Source organism: Medicago truncatula, chromosome 7, assembly GCF_003473485.1.
Source record: "Medicago truncatula cultivar Jemalong A17 chromosome 7, MtrunA17r5.0-ANR, whole genome shotgun sequence".
Lineage (NCBI taxonomy): Eukaryota > Viridiplantae > Streptophyta > Magnoliopsida > Fabales > Fabaceae > Medicago > Medicago truncatula.
This window is the reverse complement of record NC_053048.1, coordinates 10,520,773-10,534,926: the sequence shown is the minus strand read 5'-3', so window position 1 is coordinate 10,534,926 and position 14,154 is coordinate 10,520,773. Positions and strand designations below refer to the sequence as shown.

At 33.6% G+C, this 14,154-nt stretch overlaps 1 protein-coding gene across 1 annotated transcript; it reads right to left on the bottom strand.

The window, feature by feature from the left end:
* Window positions 1–667: 667 nt before the first annotated feature.
* On the bottom strand, window positions 668–4,968 carry LOC25497823 (uncharacterized). The gene is made up of 5 exons (XM_013592544.3): window positions 4,887–4,968; window positions 4,056–4,290; window positions 1,457–1,526; window positions 1,302–1,374; window positions 668–1,221 (listed from the first exon to the last, which is right to left on the bottom strand). The coding sequence occupies exons 1-5, from the start codon at window positions 4,966–4,968 to the stop codon at window positions 707–709; spliced, it is 975 nt and encodes a 324-aa protein (XP_013447998.2). The 3' UTR covers window positions 668–706.
* Window positions 4,969–14,154: the final 9,186 nt, after the last annotated feature.

The following is a 14,154-nucleotide window of genomic DNA, read 5'->3' as shown; positions in this document are numbered from 1 at the left end:
TGTAACTTTAATAGCTTAACAATCCTTTTAATGAGACAAATAGACAATTATTTATTGAATGTATATTACTTTTATATATATACTATTGGAAAGATGGACACAGTGTGTCCGTCTATCCCTTTTTCTATATCGTGCTTAATTACTGTGCTCGTTTTCTATTGAATTGTACAAAATAGAAGATATCGTTCATATTTAAGCGGGATTGGATCCTACAATATTTTAAATAATAATATAAAAAGGATAAAATAGTTTAAGTAAACGGTAAAAACGAAAGAATATTTTTTACATATAGTTATAAGATAATTATAATTATTTATTAAAATTCAAAAGTTTGAACCCCCTAACTTAAGATCCTGGCAACGTCACTGGTTAAATATGATTAAAATATGATAAAAGTTGATCCTTTTTATTTATAATTTAGGACAAAAATATGGGTTTTTTTTTTTTTGTTTATAATTTGAGACGAAGGTAGTCCCACATTAAATTAATTATTAACATTAAGTTATTTCGCAACAATCAAATACGTCTCACAACGGTCATTCCGCAACCCATAATAAACAACAAGTTTTGTTCTTAGCTAATTATGACCCGTGATGGTCTAGTAAGCATAAAACTGAATATTACGTCTCATCCACGAATGATACCCATATTAAAGCAAACTCACAAACAATTTATAAGTTAAAAATATGCAATAGTACAAAATTACTTAGGATGCTAAGCATAACTTCTCAGCAATTTTCTTCATAAAAGAAGATCGTTGAGCAGGTTGGTCATTTGTTTGATTATTGTTTTCTGGCTGAATAACTGGCAAGGAAGAATTCCCGACATCGGACTGATGGTGGTTTGAACGCACCGGAGACTGTGAATCAGATGATTGACTTGAGAAGCTTGTACCTTCAAACATGTGTTCAGTACTATGTTGACGTTCAGGAGCATGATAGGGAAGACCATATTGTGGCATGTTGTTCCAATTAGGGTTTGGATGATTGAATTGATAAACATTAGGATCATAAGGATATCCTATAGTATAAAATGGTCCTTGAGGAATGAAATGATGATTGTTATATCCATTTCCTTGATTCTCAATATGAAAAACATAACTACTCCATTCAAGTGTAACATGTTTTTCTGCCTTCCTTAGCTTCGATAACAATTTTTGTGGATCAACTTTACCTTTCAAATAAGCGAATCCAGCGGGTTGATTTATATTGTAAGACAAATCTACCAAAGAAAATAATAAAATTATAAGAAAATTTTATTGCTAAAGGAATAAAGAAAAAAAGAAGTATGAGTACACATACCTTTAAAGCTTTTCAAAACTTTAGACATGGAATTTGCCCATCCATATGAAGTTTCAATTCGGAGTCTGCATTCCTTCAAAAAGGGATAAAACATAATTCAAATTAAACTTTGCAAATTCATAAAATAAGAGTGATATTTAGATTGAAATAAATACCAAGTAAATAAGTGTAGTTCTACTTCTTGGCCACATAGTTGACCCTGGCTTATATCCTTGTCTTGGAGATCTGAAGAATAAAGAAACAAATAAGACAAGTACATATGAAAAAGAAAGCAGAAAATTCTAACATAGCAACTTCATGATCCTATTTGCTACAAAATTGGGATTAATCATCTAATATAAATCATACTAAGACACCAGAAAGAGACTCAATGACCATTTTGAAATTGAAACACTCGTACATATCTTCACCAACAAGTGCATAAACAAGTAAATCATCTTGTCACAAATATAAGCAAAAAAATATAAAAAATTAAAAAAAATAGATTCATCCAATAATGATGTATGTGGTCTATATAAAGACTACATACATCATTTATTGAATTTTTGCTTATAATTGTGACAAAAGAGTGTATTTTTTTTTTTTTTGAAAGATGGGTGTATATTGTAATAATCAAAATTCGGAAATCACATCTTCACAAACCCTAAAAATACTGTTATTTTTTGGGGTTTGTGAAGAATAAGAATCAAATCACAAGTAAAATCATATCTTCACAAACCCTAAAAATGAAAAAGAAAATAAAACAAAACTAAGAAGAAAAATAACCATTCACTAAATATTCATGAAACAGCAAAGTCATAGAAAAATAAGAAGAAACAGATAGATTATGGAGATACCAATGCAGGGGGTGTGAGTAAGGAAATGGTTGGGTATGAGCTAGTGAGACAAATAGGATTTGTGTTTTATAGGAAACAAATATATTTTCATTAAATCACCACTGATGACCACATTCATCTCAATCATTATCTGTCAACAACATGTTTTCATTAAATTCCCGTCGAAATTTTTGGTTTACTTCATTTTTATTTTTTTACTGAGATTTTTTAATTAGTTTGTCACTAATCAATATTTTTTGTTTACTTCTTTTTTATATTTTTACTGAAAATTTTGGTTAATATTTTTTTACTTTTTCTCATATAAAAATCAATAATCTTTTAACTTTTTTTTAACAAAAATATAATCATAAGACAATTGAACAGCATGCTTTCTCTAATATTATTACTTAATTGACAACAATTCTTCTTATGGAAAAAATTCTTTAATTAATTGTGGTGCTTGTGAAAAACAAAATAATACTCGTTGACCTGTTGTCTACGTCATGCTTAATCTAAGGAATGTTTTTTCAGTGTAAATGTTCAAACAGCTGTCCTTAATTATGAAGAAATTAACAGCTGGTGAATTAGTATTTAATATTGTATCCTTTACTGTACAAGACAAGATATAAGAAAAAACAATTAATTTATGGATTATTTGAATAATTGATGAATTTGGTCTATATTATGGATTATATACATTAGTTATTCAATTTCCCTCAAACAAAAAAAAAATACATTAGTTATTCAATTAACTTAAAATTTGATTCTTTTTTTTTTTTTTTTTGTTTATAATAACGAAAGAGGAAGTGTTTGATATCATTTTTTGTTATGATTATCTTATCCCCGTGAGCTTAGCTCAGTTGGTAGGGATATTGCATATTATATGTAGGAGCCGGGGTTCGAACCCCGGACACCCCACTTCTCCACAATTAAATTGTGTGAGCTCTAGCCACTAGGCTACTTGACCAAAAAAAAAAAACTTAAAATTTGACACTTTTTTTTTGTGGTGGCCGGGTTTGAACCCCGGACCTTGCATATATTATGCATTGTCCATACCAACTGAGCTAAGCTCACGAGGACTAAAGCTTGATACTCTTAACAAGCACGATGAATTAACATATATATAAAAGTTTAACAAAGTAATTAAATTTAAAGTTAATATTCGACTTTTTCTAGTCTTTTTTTTTTAATCGGCAAATATTATTAAACTCCATCTCCGCAAGACGCAAGGTATGGACGAAACAAGATACAAATGGTGCCGCATATAGACAGTACACCATAACCACCTAAAAACACCCCTGAAGATAAGTCCACGAAAACACATCACCACCTAAAACAAACTCCAAAAAATAAGCACCGTAAACATGGTATCCACCATCGCCCATCGTCACTACTCACCCACAAAGACCACCCTCCAACTAAAAATCCCAGACCCAAACACCCAAGCTGAGCCACAATTCAAAGAGCACCTAACCGAAGGATCATGCAACTATCACAAACCTCGCGACCTCCGAACCACTGAAAGAGCACAACACAAAGGCCAAAAACTAACTTGAGTCAAAGAACTGACTCCCGATCTCGAATCAAAAGTGATCGGCCCACCAGATTATAGCACCAAATTAGCAGGGCACCCCTCTCCCCCGGTACACCAGAGAAAAACCAAATCTATCAAACAAAGATTGCAACTAGATCCCGACTCCCGATCTCGAAGCCAAATGAACCAGCCAACCGAAAACCAGCACACAATATGTAAGACGAAAACATGGCATGCGAAGTTTGAACAACAAACAAAAAAAGAAAAGGCTCAAAACAACGTGACCCGCACCCTCCTAACTCCGTAAACACCTACACCACCCGAAAATCACAAACAAGAGCTAGTGACGACGAACATGTACCCGTGTAACAGAGGTTGCTTCTAAAGGAAATCACCCCAACAAACATCGGCCTTCTCACTAAAAACACCAACCACCACCACACATCATCACCCCCACCACACAAACCAACACCACGGTTCAGTAGACACAAGCGCAAGACAGCAAGGTTGAAGGTCTCCACGGAAAGCAGCAAGCATTCCCAAAGCATTCCGAAGAAGAAACCACAGAGAAAATCCCACAAACCAACAAAAGATACAAGGAATTCGCCTCTAAACCACCTCGCCAAGAAACAAGCATCGACTTAAACACAGACCAAAAGGAGATGAAACCTAACAATAGAACACGGGCAGTGACGCTGGTCTGAAGCGGAAACTCAACCTAGATCGTAAGCAGGCACCCGTCGGTGACGAGAAGAAGGCGTCTAACACCGAATTAAACAACAACCAAACAGAAAAGCGACAAGATCCCACCAACACAACCCAAAAAGGACCTTAAAATATATGAAGGTACACGAACGACTACTACCGCCAACACGGAGCGTCTAACCCTTTCGGGCACTATCTGGCGACTCGATATCACACAAATGAAACAGGGCAATTAAGGACCCACACCAAAGTTACCACCAGATTGAACAAAAAAGGGAGAAAAAACACCAACACTACACAAACAACACAACAACACGACCAACAACAAACCCAACCACACCACCGCCATAACTCCCGACCACACATCAACACCTCACGGCCAAACACCCTCATCTCTCCCTCTAACCACCTCCATATCTGCGCCACCCCCAAACAATCGTGACTTAACATCACGAACAACACCAATACAACAACAAAGCACCGGTGACGGCGTGACGCCCAATTAGGTTGTGGCGCAAAACACCCACAAACCTGACCCCCAACCACCATATGACGGCGGATCTGACCGTCCAAGACGAAGAGTGACCAGATCTGAAGAGACCACAACGAACATCGAAAAGGATAACGGAACTGGCAGGAGCACCGGAAGAGGGAGGGTTGGAAGGCACCAGTGAACCAGTAGAAAACCACTAGCCAAACCCCATCCATAATGCAACCTGCTAAACGGATTGAATCACAACCTGAGCTTCTTCGACCAAAGAAGACGCTAACCCAACAAAGATTCATCAACCACCCAAAAGAAAGACGAAAGCAAAAGAAATCGGTCGCAGCGGAGCAGCGCCGACGACTAAAGGGTGGTGCAGCCTTGACAGCGAAAAGCACCACCACCAACCGGATCTACATGGTGAAGCAAAAGATTTGGATTTAGAGGGAGGTTGAGCGGCAGTCCGACTTTTTCTAGTCTCATCCTATAAAATTCTAGTTACACTCAAATTTAATTAAAAAAAATTGTGGTGATCGGGGTTTGAACCCTGGACCTTGCATATATTATGCATTTATCTACCAACTGAGTTAAGCTCACGATGACAAATTTACTTAAAATTTGACAATAATACCAAAATTATCATCTTCATGTAAAAAGTTTAAAACCTTTTTTTCATTATCACTTTGCAACCAATATCTACCAAAATTAAAGATTGAATCAACATATTTTTTATTGATTTGTACTCTATTCATATATACAAGTAAGTGAATTTCATGAATTTCTTCATTGAAGAATTTCTATTTATTCTTTGCTCGATGTCGTTTTTTTGTTTTGTTCCGATTTGTGTTTGACATATAGGGTAGACGTGAATTTAGATAAATCAGGTATTATTTTTGTTTCGTTTACTTTCAATCATGGGTCGTGCTCAATTGATCGAATCTATTTTTTCATGGTATGCTTGTTTATACTCTTCATGTGTACATGTGGCCTATCAAGATTTTAACTCAGGTGGACATATTGATCAAAAATTAAAGCTTTTCTGGAGTGGTGACATTTATTCTAAGAAGGTTTGCATAGTCTCTTTGAATTCTATATGCCTTCCCTGGGAAGTCGGTGATCTAGACCCTAAGTCGTCTTGTTACATAAATGAATCATTAGTTTTTCATCTGAGCACAACAGATATTCATCCAAATGGTATCTGAGGATTCTCAATGGGCACAGATGTTCAAGCATCATTTTTTTCGGAATGGCTGCCCGATTCAGCGTCACTTTAACACTTCAATTTGGTCTGGTGTCCGGACTCATATGGATCTTCTGCTTGATAACAATATTTGGATAGTTGGCACAATAGAGAAAATTCACTTTTGGAAAGATAACTGGTTGGGTGCTCATTTGGCTGAGCTCTTGGCTATCTCACCCCATTCGAGTTTTCAAGGTATCATTGATTATGTTATTGTGAATGGCCATTGGAATATGCCCCAATATTTTATGAACAGAACGGAAATTGCGTCCAAAGGTACTAAAATTTCCTTGCCGTTAACGCCTTTTCTTGATAAGCTGTCTGGTTCGATTTTTTTTAAATACCCTGCTTGTTTTTCTCCTAAGCACCTGAGCTACAAGGATATTGTTGCAGACGTGTAGAAACAGCCCACTAGCCCATGTACTAATTTGAATATTGTCGGGTCTCTCTAGGGGGATCATGTTTCATGTGGAAGTATTTTCCATGATTCAAGAGGAACATTTTTGGGTTGTTTTGCCTCTAATTTGGGGGGTTCGTTTTTCGGTTTTTGAAGCGGAGATTAATAGTTTCCTTTATGCTATTGAATTTTCTTAGTTTAATCATTGAGTGTAAAGGATTCAACTAGCGCTCCATTGGTTTTTAAAACAAATTGTCCTTTTGTCCCTTCAAAAATAAATATTTTCCTTACATAAGACTACATAAAATACTTACTTTTTGAGGGGAAAATATTTTTTTTTAAGGGGAAAATTTTATATTTCTGATCACTCACAATTAATAATGAATGTATATATATATATATATATATATATATATATTATAATATAATATTGACAGACAACAAATTCTTCTTTAACAGAAAAAATTTATAAGACCGGATTCTGTAATCGGAGTTTGAACCTCAACTCATTCGTGAGTTTTCGATAACTATTGTCGTTTCCTGTATAAAAAAAAAAAAAAAAAAAAAAAAACAATACAGACAAATACTCGGCTCACCAAAATAAAATAAAAATTCAGCAAAAAGTTAGGCGCTAATTCAATTGTTGCCAGAAGATGATTGAGAATAATTATCGGTGGGCATTAATGGTGATTGAAATTAGCCCTAATTCACTAAAAAAACACAATTCCTGTTTGTCTTAGTAACCTTAATCTCTATTTGCTACTGCTACCACGGTATTTGCTACTAAGGTATCTCTTTAATCTCTATTTTTTCTTGTTTTCCTATGATCTTGTTGTTTGATGAATTTAGTCAATGATTCTTCTTCTTCTTCTAGGTTTTATGTTTTCTTTTCGTTATTTTTTAGGGTTTTTGAAGATCTGTGATTTTAATTTTTCTATTTTGCTTGATTTTTTAACCTTATTTTTATTACTAAGGGGTCAATACAAGGAATACTCTAGTCCATGTACATTAGTCTTTACAAAGAGATAGAGAGAGAGAAAATAAAAGATTACATAACCATTGTATGAAAAACAATAGCTATTTCTACTACGTTTCCTCCAAGCATACCAGCCCCATGAGGTTAATTTGGCATATTCGTCAATTTCTGACACCGGGCGCGTCTTCTCCTTTGATGATAATTCCATTTCGATGAACGAAATTGACCAAACCACATAGAACCATATAATATGTTGAGATATTCTACTCCTTTTGCCATGGAATAAGCCTCCCAGTCGAGCATTTAACGTGGGGGAGTGTCAAACGACAAATGACACTTCCCCACCAAGATGCCTTTTTTTATTTGTTTTTTTCAAACTTCTTGTTGCCTCCTGCTTGTTTGTACTTGTCTTATGAATTTGGGGTTCTTACCCTTTGTATTTTACTTTAATTTAGTTCATTTGAGATTTTGTTTATTTGACAGGTTTTTTAATATAAAAAATTGGTTACTTGTGTCAATGTCTGTCAAAAATAGAAGGTTACTTATGTCAATGTATTTTAGTTTGGGTACAAAAATAGAATAAACACAGAAAATGAAAATGAAGATTATTTATATGTTTTTAATTAAAAAATGAAAAAATTGTTTTGACGACTTTGTATTTTTGTTTTAATTGGTGTAACATTTTGTTTGTTTATTTTCTGAATTTTCAGATCATCAAGGCAACCACATAAGCCAAGAAAGCAAGAAGTATGGCAAAAAGCACGACTACCCCTATCTACATGGTATTCATTTTAACTATTTATTACTCTTTTTTAAGAATTTGCAAACTTTAATTTGAATTATGTTTCTCTCTTTTCTAAGGAATGTGTACTGAAAATTGATACTTCTGATGGATGGCAAATTTCTTTGACTAAAGTTTTGGGAGGCTTTGAAGGTATGTTTACATGTAAACAATTTGAAAATATACTGCAACATTTATTTATTTACAGTTTGTATGATATGTATATATGCTAATATAATAAGGATCAACCTATCATATGTGATTTTTTTCTTATATAATTTTCCAACTTGTATATTATCTTTATCTTTATTGTATTTAATAGCTATAGAGTATTGTTGGTGTCCTTATATTGTTTTATGTTTCAAAAAGATATGAGAGGATTAGTTTTGCCAATCAAAAAGATTAGTGGCGTAGTCTGTTGTCCGTTTGCTTTTAATTTTTGTATAAATTATAACTATAAATGGATTTATAAAAGAAGAAAAAGAAAGTATTATTCAAGCTAGAATATTATTTGACTTTGGCAAAGTTTCATAGGTTTGAATTTGACAAATATGCACCACAGAAATAGAATTTGATCAAGCAGGCAACCTAAACGATCCAAAATGCATGTCCGAGAAACCAGAAATAGAACAACAGCCGCAGAAGTGCACAGAAAACCAGTGAGCTGAAAAAACTGCAGCAAGAAGCGCTCGCTGCTTCAGAATAAAGGTAGCAGAAAACCGGGCACAACAAACCAGTCGAAGACAGAAAATTGTGCAGTGACTCTGCCGGAAAAAAAAGGCATTAGTAAAATAAACAGTACGACACCTTCAATCTACCCAAGAAGCATCTCATAGACAAAATTAAACTTTAATTTCATCCACCAAATTTCTTGGATTCCAAGTCTCATTTGCAAAGATGATACCATTCCTTATTTTCCAAATTTCTTGGCACCATTCCTTATATGCACCAAGGTAGCATAAAGCCTTTCCAATTCTTATTTCCTCCAGCAGCCCACAAAGACTTAAAAATAAAGTGAAGAAATTTGGAGGAAGCCCGTCATCAAAACACACTACCGGAAAACGGCATATCATACCTTGATTGTAAAATCACATCAAAGAAAGAGATTAGATGACGATTCCACTCTCCTATGACAAAGGACACACGACACTGCGTCATTATCATGGATAACTCCTATATGCCCCAAATTACTCCTAGATGGAATTTTATCATGCAATTGTTGCCAAGAAAAAGCAACCACTTATCCTCCCCAATTTCACCGAGAAATCTCCGCCCTCCCCTAGTTTTCGCACCCACTAATCCTCCCCTTACTACGAAGAAATCGAGCCCTAGTAACCCATTAGCTCCTCTACCCAACACCTGACACACAAACAGCAGTCCTACCAATTAAGAGACTACCTCCATTTGCCTCCTACTCAATCCCCACCTCACTAATTTCTCAGTTCTGTTAGGTTAAAATTGAGAACAGCCACATAAACCTATCATGCAAATTTTCAAAAACTCATGGTTTGAATTCTCATTAGAAGTGGTGCCCATAATCGGTGTTTGTCGACTATACATGCAACAAAACTACCTTTTGTGGTGTACTTTGGTTTTAAAATAGTTTTACATTTTATTTTTTTAGGGTTTAATGGATATACATTTTTTTAGTGTAAAATAGTTTTACGCCAATACCTGACCAAGTTCCGATTTCAAACTACCTTATAAAAATGGGGTGGTATAGCAATATAATTTATTGTTATTCAATGTCATTGTAAAATTTCCATATTTCCTTTTAATTATTGTTTATCCGTTCCTTTACCGTTTCTTTTGATATTTTGTTTTCTTTGCTAGACCTGAGTTACCAGATTAATCCATCTGCTGGAGTTGCTTATGTGAAAGGTAAAGCCGATCCGATAAAAATTTTATTACTGCTAAAGAAGGGAGGACAACATGCTACACTCGAATGGATTAGTCATGGTATTCCAAGAGAGGAAAAAGCCAAATATCAAGGAAATGGCAATTACAATAATCATATGATGATTCCTCAAGACCCATTTTATCATGGAACATTTCCTTATCCTTATGATCACAATGGTTATCATCAATTCAATCATCCTTACCCTAACCCTAATTGGTACAACATGCCACAAAATACTCATCAATTCAATCATCCTAACCCTAATTGGCACAACATGCCACAAAATGCTTTTCCCTATGGGAATCATCATGGTTTTGAACATCAACATGGTACTAGAAACATGTTTGAAGATAGAAGCATCCCAAGTGGATCATTTGATTCTCACGGTCCAATGCGTTCAAACAACCATCATGATGATCCAGGGAGTTCTTCACAGCCATATATTCCGCCAGAAACCAATAATCAAACAGACGATCAACCTCAACCTGCTAAACCGTCATCTTTGCTGAAGAAAATGGTTGTGAAGTTATGCTTTAAATCCTAAGTAATTAGGTATTTTTGCATATTTATGACTTAGAAATTGTGAGTTTGTTTTTCTAATTACTCTTAACATGGGTGTATTATATATTGATGAGACCTAATGTTCAGTTTTATCCATGTTACGAGTTACTCCTTATAACAATATAGACAATCAGTTATAAAAATAACTACGGCTAGGATTTCAATAAGATTAACAATAGCATTAACATTACAAAAGTTGCAAGAGAATATATATAATTTAATGGACTCTTCTAACATAGAATTATAAAGTCTCTGTGAGTTTAACTCAGTTGGTAAGAACAATGCATAATGTATGCAAGGTTCGAGGTTCGAACCCCGGACACCACCAAAAAAAACTTAGAAATATAAAGGCCCAATGGCATAAGTTCAATCGTTAAAATTAAAACAAAGAGAAAAATCATCCAAACAAAAGAACCAAGTCAAACAAATCCAAACAAAAGAACCGCTAGGGAGAAGCAACCATATAGAAGAACCAATAGAAAGAGGAACGATCAACCAGAAGAATCACAAGGGAGATAAACAATCAATAAAAAAAATCAATAAAGAGAAGGACAATCAAACAGAAGAATTAAATAGAAAAAGAATCAATCAAAGAAAATCAAATAAAGACACAATCAAACAGAAGAATCAACAAGAGGAGAAGCATTTAATCAGAAGAATCAAAAGGCGAGAGAAGTAATCGATCGAAGAACCAAAAGGGGTAGAAACAATCAATCTGAAGAATCAAAAGGGGAAGAATCAATCAATAAGAAGAATCAATAGGGACAGAGACTATAAAACAGAAGAAACCAAGAGGGGGAGGGACAATCAATCAAAATAATTTATAGAGTGAGGACCATTCAAAAGAAAAATAACGTTTGAATCAAATCAAAATACCCTTGAATCAATTCAATAGTGCAAATTGTAAAAACTAGGTTATCATGAAGATTGAGTCGAAAGGAAAGAACAGTGAATTGATTCATACAGCTCTTGATGAAGAATGAATCAAATCAAACTGTACACAAGAAAATGTTTGATTCGATTCACAGCTTCCAAAAATAATTTGATATGAATCAGAGGAATTTAAATCGATTCAATTATCATGAACCCAAAACCCAAGAATCTGAATGAATCAATTTAAATGTTGTAAAGCAACCATTTGAATCGCATAACTATCATGTGCCAAACTCCCGAGACATTGAATGAATCGATTCAAATGTTGCAATGCAAACATTTGGATCGAATCAAAGTTTCAAATATGAAATTTTTAAGAACACTTTGATAAAATTGGATTCCTAACTTGTTTCTTAATGCAATGGTTCAAAAAATGAATTCAAAAGATATTTTGAGATATAGATTAATTAGGGTTCTTCACAAATTAGCTAAGCAATCAATATAATCACTCAACACAAAACATCAAACTAACTAACTTCATCAAAACCTAAACTAAATATCAAAGGAGCAACTACACTCATGTCTATATTGAACACTTGGCATAAACCATGTCACCCTTGTCAAGCTCAACATAGACTCTTTAAACATTTCTCCAGTTATGTAGATGGAAAAAATTCATCTAGGTCACAAATGTCCCTCAGCGTGATTTATGGAGTACCCATCAACCGAGTTTATGGTCATCCTGCTACGAACAATAATTAAATGGCAACACAGTTCTCGACCCTACATCTAGGGTCGATAGTGGTTTCATGTCAGAAGGATGATATGCATCATTATCATTACAATAATAACTTATGACTCTTACATAACACTCTATGTATAATTCTCATGGTGAGTCAATCCGATATAAATATTATTCCTAATATTTATACATATGGGAACACCTGATAACTCTTTATCAATGATCTGTGAGATGTGATCATCAGTTTACTGATAGGCCAACAAGTGCACAGTTCTACCGAGTTGTAAAAAGTATCAATCCCATAAGGAGTTTAAGTGATTACCAATCTAATTTTTAGTTTTGATTAGCTAAAAAAGAATAATTTGGTTAAGAGCAATAGTTGTTTGCTTAAAATTCAGATATTAAAAAGCGCATGGGATTGATGTTTTCATCATAATGTTAAAGCATTGGCATTCCCTATCTATTTATCTATTCTGCATTTAATTCATTCCTAAAGACAGGGTGTTCATTTGGTATTTCATGTTTCCTCCCGTAATACATGAATGTATCTCAAAATAATAGTCAAGCTTATTTTCGTGGTTGATTATCGTTGAGATCCTTTGAGTGCAACCTTATTGTCCCAAGACACTCAAAACTATTCTCATGCTTTGATTACCTTGTCTAATCTCATTTTATCAAATATCAAACTTCCACCTCTCGGTACTTCGTTTGATACTTGAAATATGATTAAATAACAATATCAAACTTCACCGCTCGGTACTTCGTTTGATATTTGATATTAAATTTAACAACAATACGATTAGATTAGAACGTAAATTCATATAAAATAGAGTTTAGACTTGGGTTTCATTAGGATTCAATCATTAGATTATTTCAACAATCACAAGACTAAAAAGGTCTACTCATACATGATTATAGAGTAGACAAGGGATTAGAAAATAAATGCATGAAAGTAAATGACATAAAAGTAAATGACCTAAAATGTAAAGAACATTAAAATAAAAGACAAGAAAGTCAAGAAATGCAAGTAAAGAACAAAAGCTTAAAAAAAATGTAAAAACTTTGATTTCTCCTTTGCAATAAGATTACAAGTGTCCAAGCTCCCTTTTTGACTCATAAATGAGGTCTATTTATAGCTTATAATCATAAACTTTTTCTACATTATTTGATCCTGTGAATAAAAACTAACACTTTGTAGTAAAATAATTCCAATGTAAAACTAAAATCCCACAAATTTTATTTAACTCAAAGACTAAAAACACTATAAATTAGGACTTATCATTTACCCATATAATAGTTTCTTTGTTGTAATGTTATCTCACTTATTAAGCTTGACTACATTTATTTTAATATTAGTGTCTTTATGTTTAATGGAATCTCATGATTAAGTTATATTTAATGGTTCATTAAACGGACTAACTATTCTATAAACTTTAATACTTTGGAAAATGTCTTAATACTATCAATAAATAATTTGATAGAAGTATATCAAATTTTAATAGAATGATTGGCCTCTATGGTTTACACACTAACATAGGAATTTGAAAGAGTTAGGATCATTGGTATCAGGTGTAAGTCAAAAGACTTACACCAAATATCATTCATTAAGTTTAGTTGATCGTGTGATTTAAATTATATCCACAGAAGAAAAGGAAAGAACACAAGATGCTCGTTTGCAAATTTCTTCTTTCTTTGTCTTTCCACTGATTTGGAACTGTGCGTCGTACGGATCATTTTATCCGTGATTGATTGTTATAAAATATATATGTTGTCGTTGTTCATATTTATTTATTTATTTTTTTGTTAATTTTATGATATTTAGTATCTATTATTCATTTATAAAAA

Bases quoted from the DNA above. Each gene is read 5' to 3' on its own strand.
- LOC25497823 (XM_013592544.3), bottom strand. From the start codon at position 4,968: ATGTTCGTTGTGGTCTCTTCAGATCTGGTCACTCTTCGTCTTGGACGG. The intron at 4,291-4,886 runs GTTTGTGGGTGT...TCTGTGTTTAAG, and splicing joins ATATGGTGGTTGGGGGTCAG to TCGATGCTTGTTTCTTGGCG. The intron at 1,375-1,456 runs GTATTTATTTCA...CCCTTTTTGAAG, and splicing joins GAACTACACTTATTTACTTG to GAATGCAGACTCCGAATTGA.